The following is a 15,132-nucleotide window of genomic DNA, read 5'->3' on the forward strand; positions in this document are numbered from 1 at the left end:
AGGGACATCTGGTACGGGAGCCGTATGATCGGTGGAGATTCTCCCATTGGAAATGTACGGTCCCTTACCTGACGTCCGACTTCGTCCGGGAAAATCGCGGACGGCGTCGGGCCGAGGGCGCGGGGGAGCTCTTTCGGGAAGTCATGTCGGAAATCGTTTCGGACGCCGTTTTATAAAAATAACAAATTTTTGACTTGCTCCCCGCATTCTCGAAAATTCCCACAAGGCGGAAAATAAATCATATTGCAGGCGCACGAACACGGGGCAAACGAGCGCGGCCTTTTCTCCTAAACGGAAAATATTTCGAAGACGAAACTCGGCGAGCGTAGGTTTGGAGTAAAGGGAAGTTGGCCCCGAACAAGATGGCGTCGAGGCTTCGGCGCTTTTTGAGTTATGGCCATTTTGCTGGGATCAAAGGTCAAAAACGAAAAGTAGGGTGCGATTTGACCGCTTCACGTCAAAGTACATAAGCATACGGTGTCAGGAAAAAAAAAAACTGCCGTTTATCTATCGTAATTTAAGAGAAATAGTACATTGTCCATTTGGTGATGTTCACGAAGAGGAATTTTTTTTTCAAAAAAATCACAGATCCAGTTGCAGTTTGTTCACACGAACATTTTTAAAGTGGGTCTCGAAGCTCTGCGAGAATTCTGTGATTTTATGTGATTTTATGAAGTAACACACACTCATTTAACCCTCTGTTAATAAGTCAGTTCTTAACATAAAGACTTAAAGCTCAATATTATATAAGAGCCTACCCCAAGGAGGGTATGTGTTCACGTTCAGCTTCCTATGTCAACTGGAAGTACCTTAAAATGGTGCATAGGGTCAGGTTTGAAGGGTAATAAAGGTCAGATCTTTTCAAAACTTCACTTGTGTGATTAGACAACCCTCGTGAACTGTAATCAGTCATTTTTCCCAACAGACAGCTCTCTCACACAAACACACACACACAAAAAGGAAGGATGGAGTGAAAAAGTACGGTGCTTAAAGACACACAAAGCCTGCAACGGTATTACTATTATCTCCAGGCCGTGCCGAGTTCAACGAGATGCCCCGCTTGACCGTAGCTCGTTCGGTCTGAGCGCAGCGACCGTTACAAGAAGACGGACCCAAATGACCTATTGACCTCATGTCAATTTTATTTGCTTTTGGGAGACAGAGAGAGAACCGTTAAGGTTAAAAGCACAATTTCACCTCAGGAATGTTCTTAAGGTCCTCCCGATCTGTGCAAGCCTAACCTTGACCTTGTGGCATTAACCCTTAACAGTTAAAAGCTGGTGTTTACATCAAACAATTTACAATGACATGTCGCCCCATAGGAATACATTGACTGCACCTCTCAATTCAACCTGAAGCCTATGTGGGTTATGAATGTCTTATGAACCTGTCTTTGATGTCAGTCCATCAGGCCACCATGAGGTCTACCTGTGTCGATTCTAAGCTTCCTGGAGCAACCGGAAGTGGTTAAATCACCCTAAAAGTGTTTGCCATAGCCAACCTGCAGTTTGAGAGAAATAGTGCATTCAGCCCTATGTAAATCAGTCAATTTTTAACATACAGACTTAAAACTCAGGATTCTGTAACAGCCTACTCCAGTGATGATATGTGTTTATTTATAGCTTCCTGTGACAACCGGAAGTGCCATAACTGGTGTCTAATTGGCTGTTTCGAAGGGTTAAAAATGTCAAATCTTTCCAAAACTTCATATATGTGAATAGACAACCCTCATGAACTGTAAATCAGTCCTTCATCCCATCAGATTTCAAAAAAAAAAAAAACACACCGACACAGAAATGATGGAGGGACACACTGAGGGGCTAAGAGGCAGACAGTGCATGTGGTAGTTAGTTTTGTTCCAACTTTTAAAGAACCGTCAGACCTAGAGTTCTGAAAATTTACAAACCTGTTCTAGACCTCAGGTCGATTGTGCACAGTGAATTATGTGGCTCTAGAAGGTTCTCGGGTCGATAAAAAGCCTCGTGTATTTGCCATGTTTTCAATTCATTTTGACCTCAACGAAACGGACGACATTTAGAAACGTCCCAGAGTCTCAAGACTAGGTGCGTTGAAACCGGCTCGGCCCATATAGACAGACCCCAACAAGCCTGTTTGATTGCTCATTCAAGGACCCCGTAGCAAGGCAATGAAAAAAGTGGAATTTCAGCACCAATTAGGGTTTTGCTCGGGCACCGAATGACCTATCGAGCCGAAACTTGGGATTCGAGGTCGCCTCACATAGGGCTAAACATAATGGGTGAACTGGACCCGCAGCTAGAACATAACTACGTATTATTTGTTTTATTATGGTTTAAATAGAAGGCGCTGTGAATTTTGGGCCTGCTCTGAAATATGTTATAGTTGGCATCTAAAGGAGTTGGAAAAAGTGAGTTTGGAGTCAGATGGTATCAGTTTGGTGTCTGAAAATATCTATTTGACTGATGGACACTGACTTGCTCGTTGACTTTTGTACATTTGCAATATGTTTCAACGGGGAGGTACCATGAGGAAAAAGCGACACGATGAAATTTCACGAAACGAGCGATGGAGAGGAACCACTATCACTGCCCGACCATCCTGAGGTCATCAGACCGTTGACTTTTGCATTTGTAAAGTATTTAAAGAATGCCCGTTAGATTTGCAATATGATTCAACATCACATCATATTGCAAATGCCCGTTATATTTGCAATATGATGTGATGTTGAATCATATTGCAAATCTAACGGGCATTCTTTAAATACTTTAGAAATACAAAAGTCAACGTCCTGATGACCTCAGAATGGCCGGGCAGTGATAGTGGTTCCTCTCCATCGCTCGTTTCGTGAAATTTCATCATGTCGCTTTTTCCTCATGGTACCTCCCCGTTGAAACATATTGCAAATGGACAAAAGTCAGCTAGCAAGTCAACTAGCAAATGTAAACAAAAGTCAACTAGCAAGTGTCCATCAGTCAATTACATCTTTTCAGACACCAAACTGATACCATCTGACTCCAAACTCACTTTTTCCAACTCCTTTAGAAGCCAACTGTCAAATATTTCAGAGCAGGCCCAAAATTCACAGCGCCTTCCATGAATGCAGCAAAACAGCATTCTGAAATCACCACTAAAATGACATCACCATAATCTCCAGGCCGTGCCGAGTTCAACGAGATGCCCCGCTTGGCCGTAGCTCGCTCGGTCTGAGCGCAGCGACCGTTACAAGAAGACAGAGCAAAATGACCTTTTGACCTCCATGTCAATTTTATTTGCTTTTGGGAGACAGCGAGAGAACCGTTAGGGTTAGAAACACAATTTGACCTCAGGAATGTTCTTAAGGTCCCCCCGATCTGTGCAAGCCTAACATTGACCCTGTGGCATTAACCCTTAATAGTTAAATGAAGGTGTTTAGATCAAACAGTTTACAATGACATTTCGCCCCATAGGAATACATTGACTGCACCTCCAAATTCAACCTGAAGCCTATGTGGGTTATGAATGTCTTATGAACCTGTCTTTGATACCAATCCATCAGGCCACTATGAGGTCTACCTGTGTTGATTTTAAGCTACCTGGACCAACCGGAAGTGGTTAAAACCACCCTAAAAGGTGTCCTGATATACATGACTTGCAATTTTGAAAATCACTGCATTCAACCCTATGTAGATCAGTCAATTCTTAACGTATAGACTTAAAATTCAGGATTCTGTAACAGCATACCCCAATCAAGATATGTGTTTACCTATAGCTTCCTGTGCCAACCGGAAGTGCATTGAAATGGGGTCATAGGTGCTGTTTCGAAGGGTTAAAAAAGTAAGATCTTTCCAAAACGTTAAGTGTGTGATTAGGCAACCTTCATGAACTGTAAATCAGTCATTTCTCTAAACAGATGTCAAAGAAAAGCTCTCACACACACACACACAGCAGGGATGGAGTGAAAAAGTACGGTGCTTAAAGACACACAAAGCCGACAATGGCATGACTATTATCTCTAGGCCGTGCCGAGTTCAACGAGATGCCCCGCTTGACCGTAGCTCACTCGGTCTGGCCACAGCGACAGTGACAAGAAAACAGAGCAAAATGACCTTTTGACCTCAATTTCAATTCTATTTGCTTTTGGGAGACAGCGAGAGAACCGTTAGGGTTAGAAACACAATTTCACCTCAGGAATGTTCTTTAGGTCCTCCCGATCTGTGCAAGCCTAACCTTGACCTTGTGGCATTAACCCTTAACAGTGAAAACAGGTTTTTACATCTCACAGTTTACATTGACATCTCTCTCCATAGGAATACATTGACTGCACCTCCAAATTCAACCTGAAGCCTATGTGGGTTATGAAGGTCTTAGGAACCTGTCTTTGATGTCAGTCCATCAGGCCATCATAAGGTCTACCTGTGTCGATTCTAAGCTTCCTGGAACAACCGGAAGTGGTTAAAATCACCCTAAAAGTGTTTGCAATACCCAACCTGCAGTTTGAGAGAAATAGTGCATTCAGCCCTATGTAAATCACTGAGTTCTTAACGTATAGACTTAAAACTCAGGATTCTGTAAAAGCCTACTCCAATGAGGATATGTGTTTACTGTCAGCTTCCTGTGCAAACCGGAAGTGCCATAATTGGTGTCAAAAGAGCTGTTTCGAAGGGTTAAAAAAGTTAAATCTTTCCAAAACTTCATATTTGTGATTAGGCAACCTTCCTGAACTGTAAATCAGTCATTAGTCCCATCAGATTTCAAAGAAAAATTTACACACCCTAACAGAAATGATGGAGGGACACACTGAGGGGCTAAGAGGCAGACAGTGCCTGTGGTAGTTACTTTTGTTCCAACTTTTAAAGAACCGTTAGACCTAGAGTTCTGAAAATGTACAAACCTGTTCTAGACCTCAGGTCGATTGTGCACAGTGAATTATGTGGCTCTAGAAGGTTCTCGGATCGATAAAAAGCCTCGTGTATTTGCAATGTTTTCAATTCATTTTGACCTCAACGAAACTGGCGACGTTTAGAAAAGTCCCAGAGTCTCAAGACTAGGTGCATTGAAACCGGCTCGGCCCATAGAGACAAACCCCAACAAGCCTGTTCGATTTTGTATTTCTAAAGTATTTAAAGTATTTAAAGAATGCATGTTAAATTTGCAATATGATTCAACACATCATATTGCAAACATAACAGTGTGTGTTACTTTTGCAATATGATGTGTTGAATCATATTGCAAATTTAACGTGCATTCTTTAAATAAACCCTATGTGGGTTATGAATGTCTTATGAACCTGTCTTTGATAACAATCCATCAAGCCACTATGAGGTCTACCTGTGTCGATTCTAAGCTTCCTGGAGCAACCAGAAGTGATAAAATCACCCTAAAAGTGTTTTGCCATACCCAACCAGCAGTTTGTGATATATAGTGCATGCAACCCTGTGTAAATCAGTCAGTTCTTAACGTATAGACTTAAAACTCAGGATTCTCTAAGAGCATACCCCGATGAGGATATGTCTTTACTTATAGCTTCCTGTGACACCCAGAAGGGCCTTAAGATGGTGTCATAGATGCTGTTTTGAAGGGTTAAAAGGTCAGAACTTTTCAAAACTTCATATATGTGATTAGACAACCCTCATGAACTGTAAATCAGTCATTTCTCGAAACAGATGTCAAAGAAAAGCTCACACACACACAAACAAGTCCAAACTGTTTGTGCACCTGGCATTATTTTTAGGTTACCAGATGCCCTGGTTGAAACTGCGTTTAGGGGGCATCCAGACTTCCAACCCGCTCTGGGAGCACTGTTCGACGGACAAAAATCAGTGGGTGTTGGCCTGAGTGATTTATGGAGGTTTTCCAAAAAAGTCAGAAAATATTCTGTTTTTTTTCTGAAAAATATTTTTTGTTTTTTATTCTCGAGTCAATGGCCTGAGTGATTTATGGAGTTTTTCGTAAAAACTCGAAAAATATTCTAAGTCCAAACTTTTCGTGCACCTGGTATTTTTTTTAGGTTACCAGATGCCCTGGATGAAATTGCGTTTAGGGGGCATCCGGACTTCCATACCCGCTCTGGGAGCACTATTCGACGGACAAAAATCAATGGGTGTTGGCCTGAGTGATTTATGGAGGTTTTCCAAAAAAGTCAGAAAATATTCTGTTTTTTTTCTGAAAAATATTTTTTGTTTTTTTATTCTCGAGTCAATGGCCTGAGTGATTTATGGAGTTTTTCCAAAAAAGTAAAAAAAAAATATTTTTCATGTTTTCATGTCATTTTTCAAAACGGTTTTAAATGCTTTTAGGTGTCATCCAGACGTCCATGGGAGCACTATACTACGGCCCCAAATCAATGGGTGCTGGCCTGAGTGATTTATGGAGGTTTGGGGGGTGATAAGTACAAGTAAACATTTATAAAAAATGATGATAGTAAAATGTGACTAAAGTATTTTCATACAGTTCTTATACATGTGTAATTGACGTAAAAATCGAAAGAATTTCAAAAAACGGTCCAGAAAGCACTTTTTTAAATGGAATATATGTTTTTTCCACATTTTTAACATTTTTGACTTTTAACTTTTGACTTTTGACTTCCTATGAAATCACATTCCAAATGCACAAAACATATTCCTTAAGTACAAGTAAACATTTATAAAAAATTATGATAGTAAAATGTGACTAAAGTATTTTCATACAGTTCTTACACATGTGTAATTGACATAAAAATCGAAAGAATTTCAAAAAACGGTCAAGAAAGCACTTTTTTAAAGGGGGTGATACGTTTTTTCCAAATTTTTGACATTTTTGACTTTTGACTTCCTATGAAATCACATTCCAAAATGCACAAAACATATTCCTTAAGTCCAAATAAAAATGTCCAAAAAATTATGTTAATAAAATTTGACAAAAGTATTTTCATACAGTTCTTACACATGTGTAATTGACATAAAAATCGAAAGAATTTCGAAAAACGGTCCAGAAAGCACTTTTTTAAGGGGGTGATAAGTTTTTGCCAAAACTTAAAAAATTTCAAAATTTGGCTCTGGGGTCTTGACTTGCGTTACAGTAAGCCTATGAAAAAATAAGATGGAACTCACACGCCCACTATAGGATTTTTGGGGTGTTACACAGCTCATTTACAATATGGCATTTGCCACCAACTTTGGACGAAACACCGCCGGTTGCAATATGAAATCCCACACAATCCCATCGTGTGTATGGTTCGCTCTCTGCCAATAAGTTGCCATGTTATTTTGTACAATTGGGGGGGGAGTTCCCTTACAGCAGGTAGCGACCGTCAACATAGTGAGAAATGAAAATGTTCACATTTTAATAGCTCTTTAACCATTACTCCAAACACTTTCAAAACTGGTTGTAGCTAACCCGATGGCATAGACACACACATTGCACACCCTTTAGTTTGTCCATTTTCATCTCACATGGTTTTACATGAATTTTCTAAATGTAGAATTTCAATAGCTCCTTGGTCATGTGACCTGGTTACTTCAAACAAGGTTCAGAATGTCCACACATTGCACACCCTTTAGTTTGTCCATTTTCATCTCATGGTTTTACAATAATTTTTCTAAATGTACAATTTCAATAGCTCCTTGGTCATTTGACCTAGTGTCCGCTGACTACCCTTCTATATTGCACTCTTGTTTGTGTACTGTAAAATCACATGGTGTAATTTTTCAGTTTCAAATTTGCAATAGCTCCTTGGTCATGTCAATTACACACCTAAGAAGCATACAGTGGATATACACCCATATTGCATAACCTCTAGTCATGTATCTTCTATATTGTTGCACATTAATATTAGTTTGACAATTAGGGGGTTCAGTCCAGTGTTGTGTTTACCATTTTCTTTAATATTTACCTCCAATAATTGGTAGTTCTAAGTATTTATTTTCCCTGTTTAAAAAAAAAAAATCCACAGTATTTAACAGTGGCACACAATAGGAGAGAGACAGATAATATCTCCTTTTGTCGTTAATATCAACTATAAAGGAAAAGGGCAAAGTACGAGAGTCATGCTATTAATTGTCCAAAGCAGGGATGGAGTGAGCTGGTGAGGTAGGCTGCAGTGGGTTTGCTGGTCAATACATATACTGAACATGTAACCACAGTAATGGTGGCCAGTAAATCAATGAATAAAAATGTAATATTGACAAATTAAAAATAAATTGTAGACCTTTAATCTTTTCCAACATGTCAACAGACACTTAACTTCAATTAAGTATGAAACATTTCACAGTGTTAACTTTCTCTTAATCCCTGGTTGATGTACATTTCAGAGCCTCTTCAGTGTGGATAGGCTATAGCATACATTTTCAACAACAGACTGCACTTCCAGTTTGTGTTCTTTACTCTTTACTCTTGTCTTCATTCCTAGGCACAGCACATGGAACCTCAGTTGGCATGCAAAACATTCAATCAAAACAAAGCGTAACATGTTATAAATAATATCAAAGCAGTATGATGAATGACAAATTAGCCATCCATTGTGTTATATCATAAATTGTCTTACATGCCGTCACTGTTGTCAAAAGATTATAAACATGTTAAATAAAGTTACTAACCCAGTCAGTCTTTGGGCCACATCCAGGTTCTTTATCAGTGGCACACATGAAGCAGTTGTTGGCTTTGTTGAACTCTGAAATCATAGGCATGAACTGAACATATGGCTGTCCCACACAACTACATAAAAATAAAGAATTTACATTTACTTTGAATTAAATGTCATTACATACCAGACATTTTTAGTATGTCCTCAGCCATTTCTTTTTGCAGTTTCTCCATGTGTTTTTGAAATTTCCATATCAATTTGGGAGGGGATGTTGGGGAAGTTCTGTGCAACTTCCTTGGCCATCTACATCAAAAAATAAAATAGTTTTTGACCTAATTGTCACATAACAGCTAAACATTCATTATTGAAAATATAACTATCAAGCCTGCATTATAAAGACCCCACAGCTGAAGGTGTCCTGCTGCATGGTGTGAGTTATTTCCCCTCCTTTACACTTTATGTCCGCCCACTCGTCTTTTCCATGGCAGGATCTTCTCATTTTGCCGTATTCTCTTTATGTAAAAATAATGGAATTCTGATTAGTTATAGGCAAATGACTACACAAGCCAAATTTGTATGCTGTTTTCCTTATCACTATAATCTAGTCGTAATTTATTAGTAGAGGTAATGTCCTTTATGCCCCATTCTACACACAGCCTAAATTATAGGCACTGAACCATTTACAGGACAATAATAAAAGTATCATATAGGATCCAACCCTATCACAGAGTGAAGAAATGTAGAGCCTTTGTAGACTTTAAGAAAAAAATATTAAGTGAGTTTCATCAGTACGTGCTTAAAGAAAGTCATATCACAAAGATCACAGATGACAGTGCCCACCAAATCTATGACAATAGAGAATGAATTGTAAGCACCAAAATGTGTTTGTCAAAATAATATCTAAAAATGTCAGTTGTTGAACATAATACTTCTATTTGCAATAGCAATTTATGATATATGCAGTTGAGGAATATTCCATGTACCAACACTACATGTAGGACAGACATTCCCACATACAGTATTTTTTATTTCACCTTTATTAAGTCGCTCTGGATAAGAGCGTCTGCTAAATTACTTAAATGTAAATGTAATTCAACCAGGTAAGCCAGTTGAGAACACGTTCTCATTTACAATTGTGACCTGGCCAAGATAAAGCAAAGCAGTTCGACACATACAACAACACATAGTTACACATGGAGTAAAACAAACATACAGTCAATAATACAGTGAAAAATAAGTCTATATACAATGTGAGCAAGTGAGGTGAGATAAGGGAGGTGAAGGCAAACAAAAAATATATATAAATAAATAAAAATATAAAAAGGCCATGGTGGCGAAGTAAATACAGTATAACAAGTAAAAACACTGTAATGGTTGGTTTGCAGTGGAAGAATGTGCAAAGTAGAGATAGAAATAATGGGGTGCAAAGGAGCAAAATAAATAAATAAATACAGTAGGTAAAGAGGTAGTTGGATGGGCCATTTACAGATGGGCTACGTACAGGTGCAATGATCTGTAAACTGCTCTGATAGCTGATGCTTAAAGATCGTGAGGGAGATATGAGTCTCCAGCTTCAGTGATTTTCGCAATTCGTTCCAGTCATTGGCAGCAGAGAACTGGAAGGAAAGGCGGCCAAAGGAGGAATTGGCTTTGGGGGTGACCAGTGAAATATACCTGCTGGAGCGCGTGCTACGGGTGGGTGCTGCTATGGTGACCAGTGAGCTGAGATAAGGTGGGGCTTTACCTAGCAAGGACTTATAGATGACCTGGAGCCAGTTGGTTTGGCGACGAATATGAAGCGAGGGCCAGCCAACGAGAGCATACAGGTCACAGTGGTGGGTAGTATATGGGGCTTTGGTGACGAAACGGATGGCACTGTGATAGACTGCATCCAATTTGCTGAGTAGAGTGTTGGAGGTTATTTTGTAAATGACATCGCCAAAGTCAAGGATCAGTAGGATAGTCAGTTTTACTAGGGTATGTTTGGCAGCATGAGTGAAGGATGCTTTGTTGCGAAATAGGAAGCCGATTCTAGATTTAATTTTGGATTGGAGATGCTTAATATGAGTCTGGAAGGAGAGTTTAGTCTAGCCAGACACCTAGGTATTTGTAGTTGTCCACATATTCTAAGTCAGAACAGTCCAGAGTAGTGATGTTAGGTGGGTGGGCAGATGCGGGCAGCGATCGGTTGAAGAGCATGCATTCAGTTTTACTTTCATTTAAGAGCAGTTGGAGGCCACGGAAGGAGAGTTGTATGGCATTGAAGCTCGTCTGGAGGTTAGTTAACACAGTGTCCAAAGAATGGCCAGAAGTATACAGAACGGTGTCGTCTGCGTAGAGGTGGATCAGAGAATCACCAGCCACAAGAGCAACATCATTGATGTATACAGAGAAAAGAGTCGGCCCGAGATTTGAACCCTGTGGCACCCCACAGAGACTGGCAGAGGTCCGGACAACAGGCCCTCTCATTTGACACACTGAACTCTGTCTGAGAAGTAGTTGGTGAACCAGGCAAGGCAGTCATTTGAGAAACCAAGGCTGTTGAGTCTGCTGATAAGAATGCAGTGATTGACAGAGTCGAAAGCCTTGGCCAGGTCGATGAATACGGCTGCACAGTATTGTCTTTTGTCGATGGCGATTATAATATCGTTTAGGACCTTGAGCGTGGCTGAGGTGCACCCGTGACCAGCTCGGAAACCAGATTGCATAGCGGAGAAGGTACGGTGGGATTCGAAATGGTCGGTGATCTGTTTGTTAACTTGGCTTTCGAAGACCTTAGAAAGGCAGGGTAGAATAGATATACGTCTAACAGTTTGGGTCTAGAGTGTCTCCCCCTTTGAAGAGGGGGATGACTGCAGCAGCTTTCCAATCTTTGGGGATCTCAGACGATATGAGAGGTTGAACAGGCTAGTAATAGGGATTGCAACAATTGCGGCGGATAATTTTAGAAAGAGAGGGTCCAGATTGTCTAGCCCGGCTGATTTGTAGGGGTCCAGATTTTGCAGCTCTTTCAGAACATCAGCTATCTGGATTTGGGTGAAAGAAAAAAAATGGGGGAGGCTTAGGGGTGCAGAGCTGTTGACCAGGTTAGGGGTAGCCAGGTGGAAAGCAAGGCCAGCCGTAGAAAAATGCTTATTGAAATTCTTGATAATCGTAGATTTATCGGTGGTGACAGTGTTTCCTAGCCTCAGTGCAGTGGGCAGGTGGGAGGAGGTGCTCTTATTCTCCATGGACTTTAGTCTCCCAAAACTTTTTGGAGTTTGTGCTACAGGATGCAAATTTCTGTTTGAAAAAGCTAGCCTTTGCTTTCCTAACTGCCTGTGTATTTTGGTTCCTAACTTCCCTGAAAAGTTGCATATCGCGGGGGCTATTCGATGCTAATGCAGTACGCCACAGGATGTTTTTGTGCTGGTCAAGGGCAGTCAGGTCTGGAGTGATCCAAGGGCTATATCTGTTCCTGGTTCTACATTTTTTTATTGGGGCATGCTTATTTAAGATGGTGAGGAAAGCACTTTTAAAGAATAAAAGTGGCATCCTCTACTGACGGTATGAGGTCAATATCTCTCCAAGATACCCGTGCCAGGTTGATTTGAAAGGCCTGCTCGCTGAAGTGTTTTAGGGAGCGTTTGACAGTGATGAGGGGTGGTCGTTTGACCGCGGACCCATTACGGACGCAGGCAATGAGGCAGTGATCGCTGAGATCCTGGTTGAAGACAGCAGAGGTGTATTTAGAGGACAGGTTGGTCAGGATGATATCTATGAGGGTGACCATGTTTACGGATTTGGGGTTGTACCTGGTAGGTTCCATGATAATTTGGGTGCGATTGAGGGAATCTAGTTTAGATTGTAGGACGGCCGGGGTGTTAAGCATATCCCAGTTTAGGTCACCTAACATTACAAACTCTGACGATAAATGGGGGGCAATTAATTCACATATGGTGTCCAGGGCGCAGCTGGAGGCTGAGGGGGGTCTGTAACAAGCGACAACAGTGAGAGACTTATTTCTGGAAAGTTGGATTTTTAAAAGTAGGAGCTCGAACTGTTTGGGCACAGAACTGGATAGCATGACAGAACTCTGTAGGCTCTCTCTGCAGTAGATTGCAACTCCTTCCCCTTTGGCAGTTCTATCTTGGCAGAAAATGTATACACATACAGAGGCATTTTTCAGCTATGATTTTACCACTCAGAATCCAGAATGGATATGACATTTACATTTAAGTCATTTAGCAGACGCTCTTATCCAGAGCGACTTACAAATTGGAAAGTTCATACATATTCATCCTGGTCCCCCCGTGGGGAATGAACCCACAACCCTGGCATTGCAAGCGCCATGCTCTACCAACTGAGCCACACGGGACCATACCATACCATACCTCTGGCACTTTAGTCAGACTGCCAGACTGTGCACCACAGAGCCAATCAGGAGAGAATACATACAGGTCAACGGTGCCAATTGAAAGTCAAGGGGTGTGTCTGTGCCTTTTGGATTACTCTCTCTTTACAGAGATCACCCTGTGGTTCAAGTCTGCTCTGCGCATGTCTGAAAGTGACAGAGCCAGCATCCAAGAGAGTTTTTCACAGTATGTCATAAACTATTACACTTATGAATGTATGTAAAATGCTAATATGTATTATATCCAGTACAATGGAATAACTAAGACCTGAATTTGAATGCAGCGTGTTCCGATTCCTCCTTCTGTCAAGTAGGGTCAACCAAAAACACTTGGCCTGATGGTTCATGCAGATACTGGGGAAGCAATATAGAAATGTATTGATCCCTTAAATGATTTTACGATTAAATTACCCATATCACAACCCTCATAACTCTTCACAAAAATGTACCTAAATCAATTTTGGAAAAATAATTTTACTCACAAAAGACATAGGAATTTATTTTCCCAGTTAGAAATAGTAGGCCATGCATCAAATAACTATTTTCATCAGAAAAACGAACCCTCAAATGCACTATTGCATTTTGTAAGTTGTCTGCAGGTGGCTTGTTGTGAATGCACTCAAATATCAAGTCATTATCAGGTTATGTAAACTGCGTTCTAATACTCAACGTAGAAGGATTTGTCTTAATGTACAGTATATGAAAGTGATGCTATGGAAATAATTCTTTCACATTATCAAGCTCACTGTGACTGACAAATCACTGCCTATTACTGTGATTAAAAAGAGCATATGAAACATTGTTTTTCATGAGGCCTACCTGTGCGCCTTCCTTTAAGCACCTCTATTTGAACACCTCTCCTGTCCTCGATCCATACCACATACAGCCATTTGCGGATCTTTTCAGTGTCCATGTGAAAGATGGTTATTGCGAGGACGGAACATTTGTTGACTTAAAAAGAAAAATGTTAACACCCATGTCAAATGAAGGCCTGCAAAGCTTACAGATTTAAGTCTAATAGCATGAGATGAAAGTAGACAAACATCAGAGTGTGCAATATGAAGTGGACATTCTGAACCTTGTTTGAAGTCACTAGGTCACATGACCAAGGAGCTATTGAAATTCTGAATTGACAAATTAATGTAAAACCATATGAGATGAAAATGGACAAACTAAAGGGTGTGCAATGTGTAGACCCACTGAGTGGACATTCTGAACCTTGTTTGAAGTCAGTAGATCACATGACCAAGGAGCTATTGAAATTTGAATGTAAAAAAAAGTTTGTACTTTGTTTACGCTCCCTAACTAATTCAACAAAATTATGCTCACATTTCCACATGTTTATTAACTTTGGAAAGCGAATTAATGTCCAAATCGTGAAAATAAGACCTGTGCAATGTTGTGGGCAATTTTTCCAACATCGTGACACTTATTTGGAGTCTGTGGCTCAAGTGGTTTGAAAGCTATTGAGGTTTGAAAGCGCGAATATCCGTCGAATCTCCAACTTGAAACTGTCTTTACCTCGGTTGAAATAGACACCGTTTATCAAGTATTAAAATATAGACTGGACAACACAGGGAAGGGATGCAAGCCTAGCGAGTAAGTAATGTCAGGCAGTTGCTTGATGCTAAGTCAACTAGTTACTGTATTAACGTTAGCTAGCTGGCAATGCGTTATTAATATTATTATGATTATTATTATGATTATTATGAATTATTCATGATTATTATTTGACCATGCTTGTCACTTATGAATATTTTGAACATCTTGGCATAGTTCTGTTATAATCTCCACCCGGCACAGCCAGAAGAGGACTGGCCACCCCTCATAGCCTGGTTTCTTCCTAGGTTTTGGCCTTTCTAGGGAGTTTTTCCTAGCCACCGTGCTTCTACACCTGCATTGCTTGCTGTTTGGGGTTTTAGGCTGGGTTTCTGTACAGCACTTCGAGATATTAGCTGATGTACGAAGGGCTATATAAAATAAACTTGATTTGATTTGATTTAATATCATTATTTTTCTATTTGCATAACGTTACCTGGCTGGAGTGGCCATTCTTGACGTCCTGCTTCTGCTTCCTCTTGGCATTTTCAATTGATAAAGCTAGCTAGTGAAATATAACAAGAAAATGCCTTTGTGTTTGAAGAAAGCGACTCAGACACATTAGCTACTGTACTATGTCTAATCGACCTTCGTAGGAATAAAAAAAGACTGGTGTTCCAGA

General features: G+C 40.3%; 1 protein-coding gene across 2 annotated transcripts in view; it reads right to left on the reverse strand.

Annotated features, from left to right (window-relative positions):
- Positions 1–15,132, reverse strand: part of LOC139547999 (coiled-coil-helix-coiled-coil-helix domain-containing protein 2-like) — a 23,504-nt gene extending 8,372 nt beyond the window's left edge. Inside the window, exons 1-3 of one of the 2 annotated variants that reach the window (XM_071357287.1) lie at positions 14,947–15,132; positions 8,703–8,821; positions 8,532–8,605 (exon numbers count right to left, since the gene is read on the reverse strand). In XM_071357287.1, the coding sequence (XP_071213388.1) occupies positions 8,532–8,605; positions 8,703–8,821; positions 14,947–14,996 (243 nt within the window). In that variant the 5' untranslated portion in view covers positions 14,997–15,132. Of the gene's footprint in view, positions 1–8,531; positions 8,606–8,702; positions 8,886–14,946 lie in introns of those variants that run through there. The other variant, XM_071357288.1, reaches the window with a different exon arrangement.

The sequence above is a fragment of the Salvelinus alpinus genome, chromosome 21, assembly GCF_045679555.1.
Source record: "Salvelinus alpinus chromosome 21, SLU_Salpinus.1, whole genome shotgun sequence".
Taxonomy (NCBI): Eukaryota; Metazoa; Chordata; class Actinopteri; order Salmoniformes; family Salmonidae; genus Salvelinus; species Salvelinus alpinus.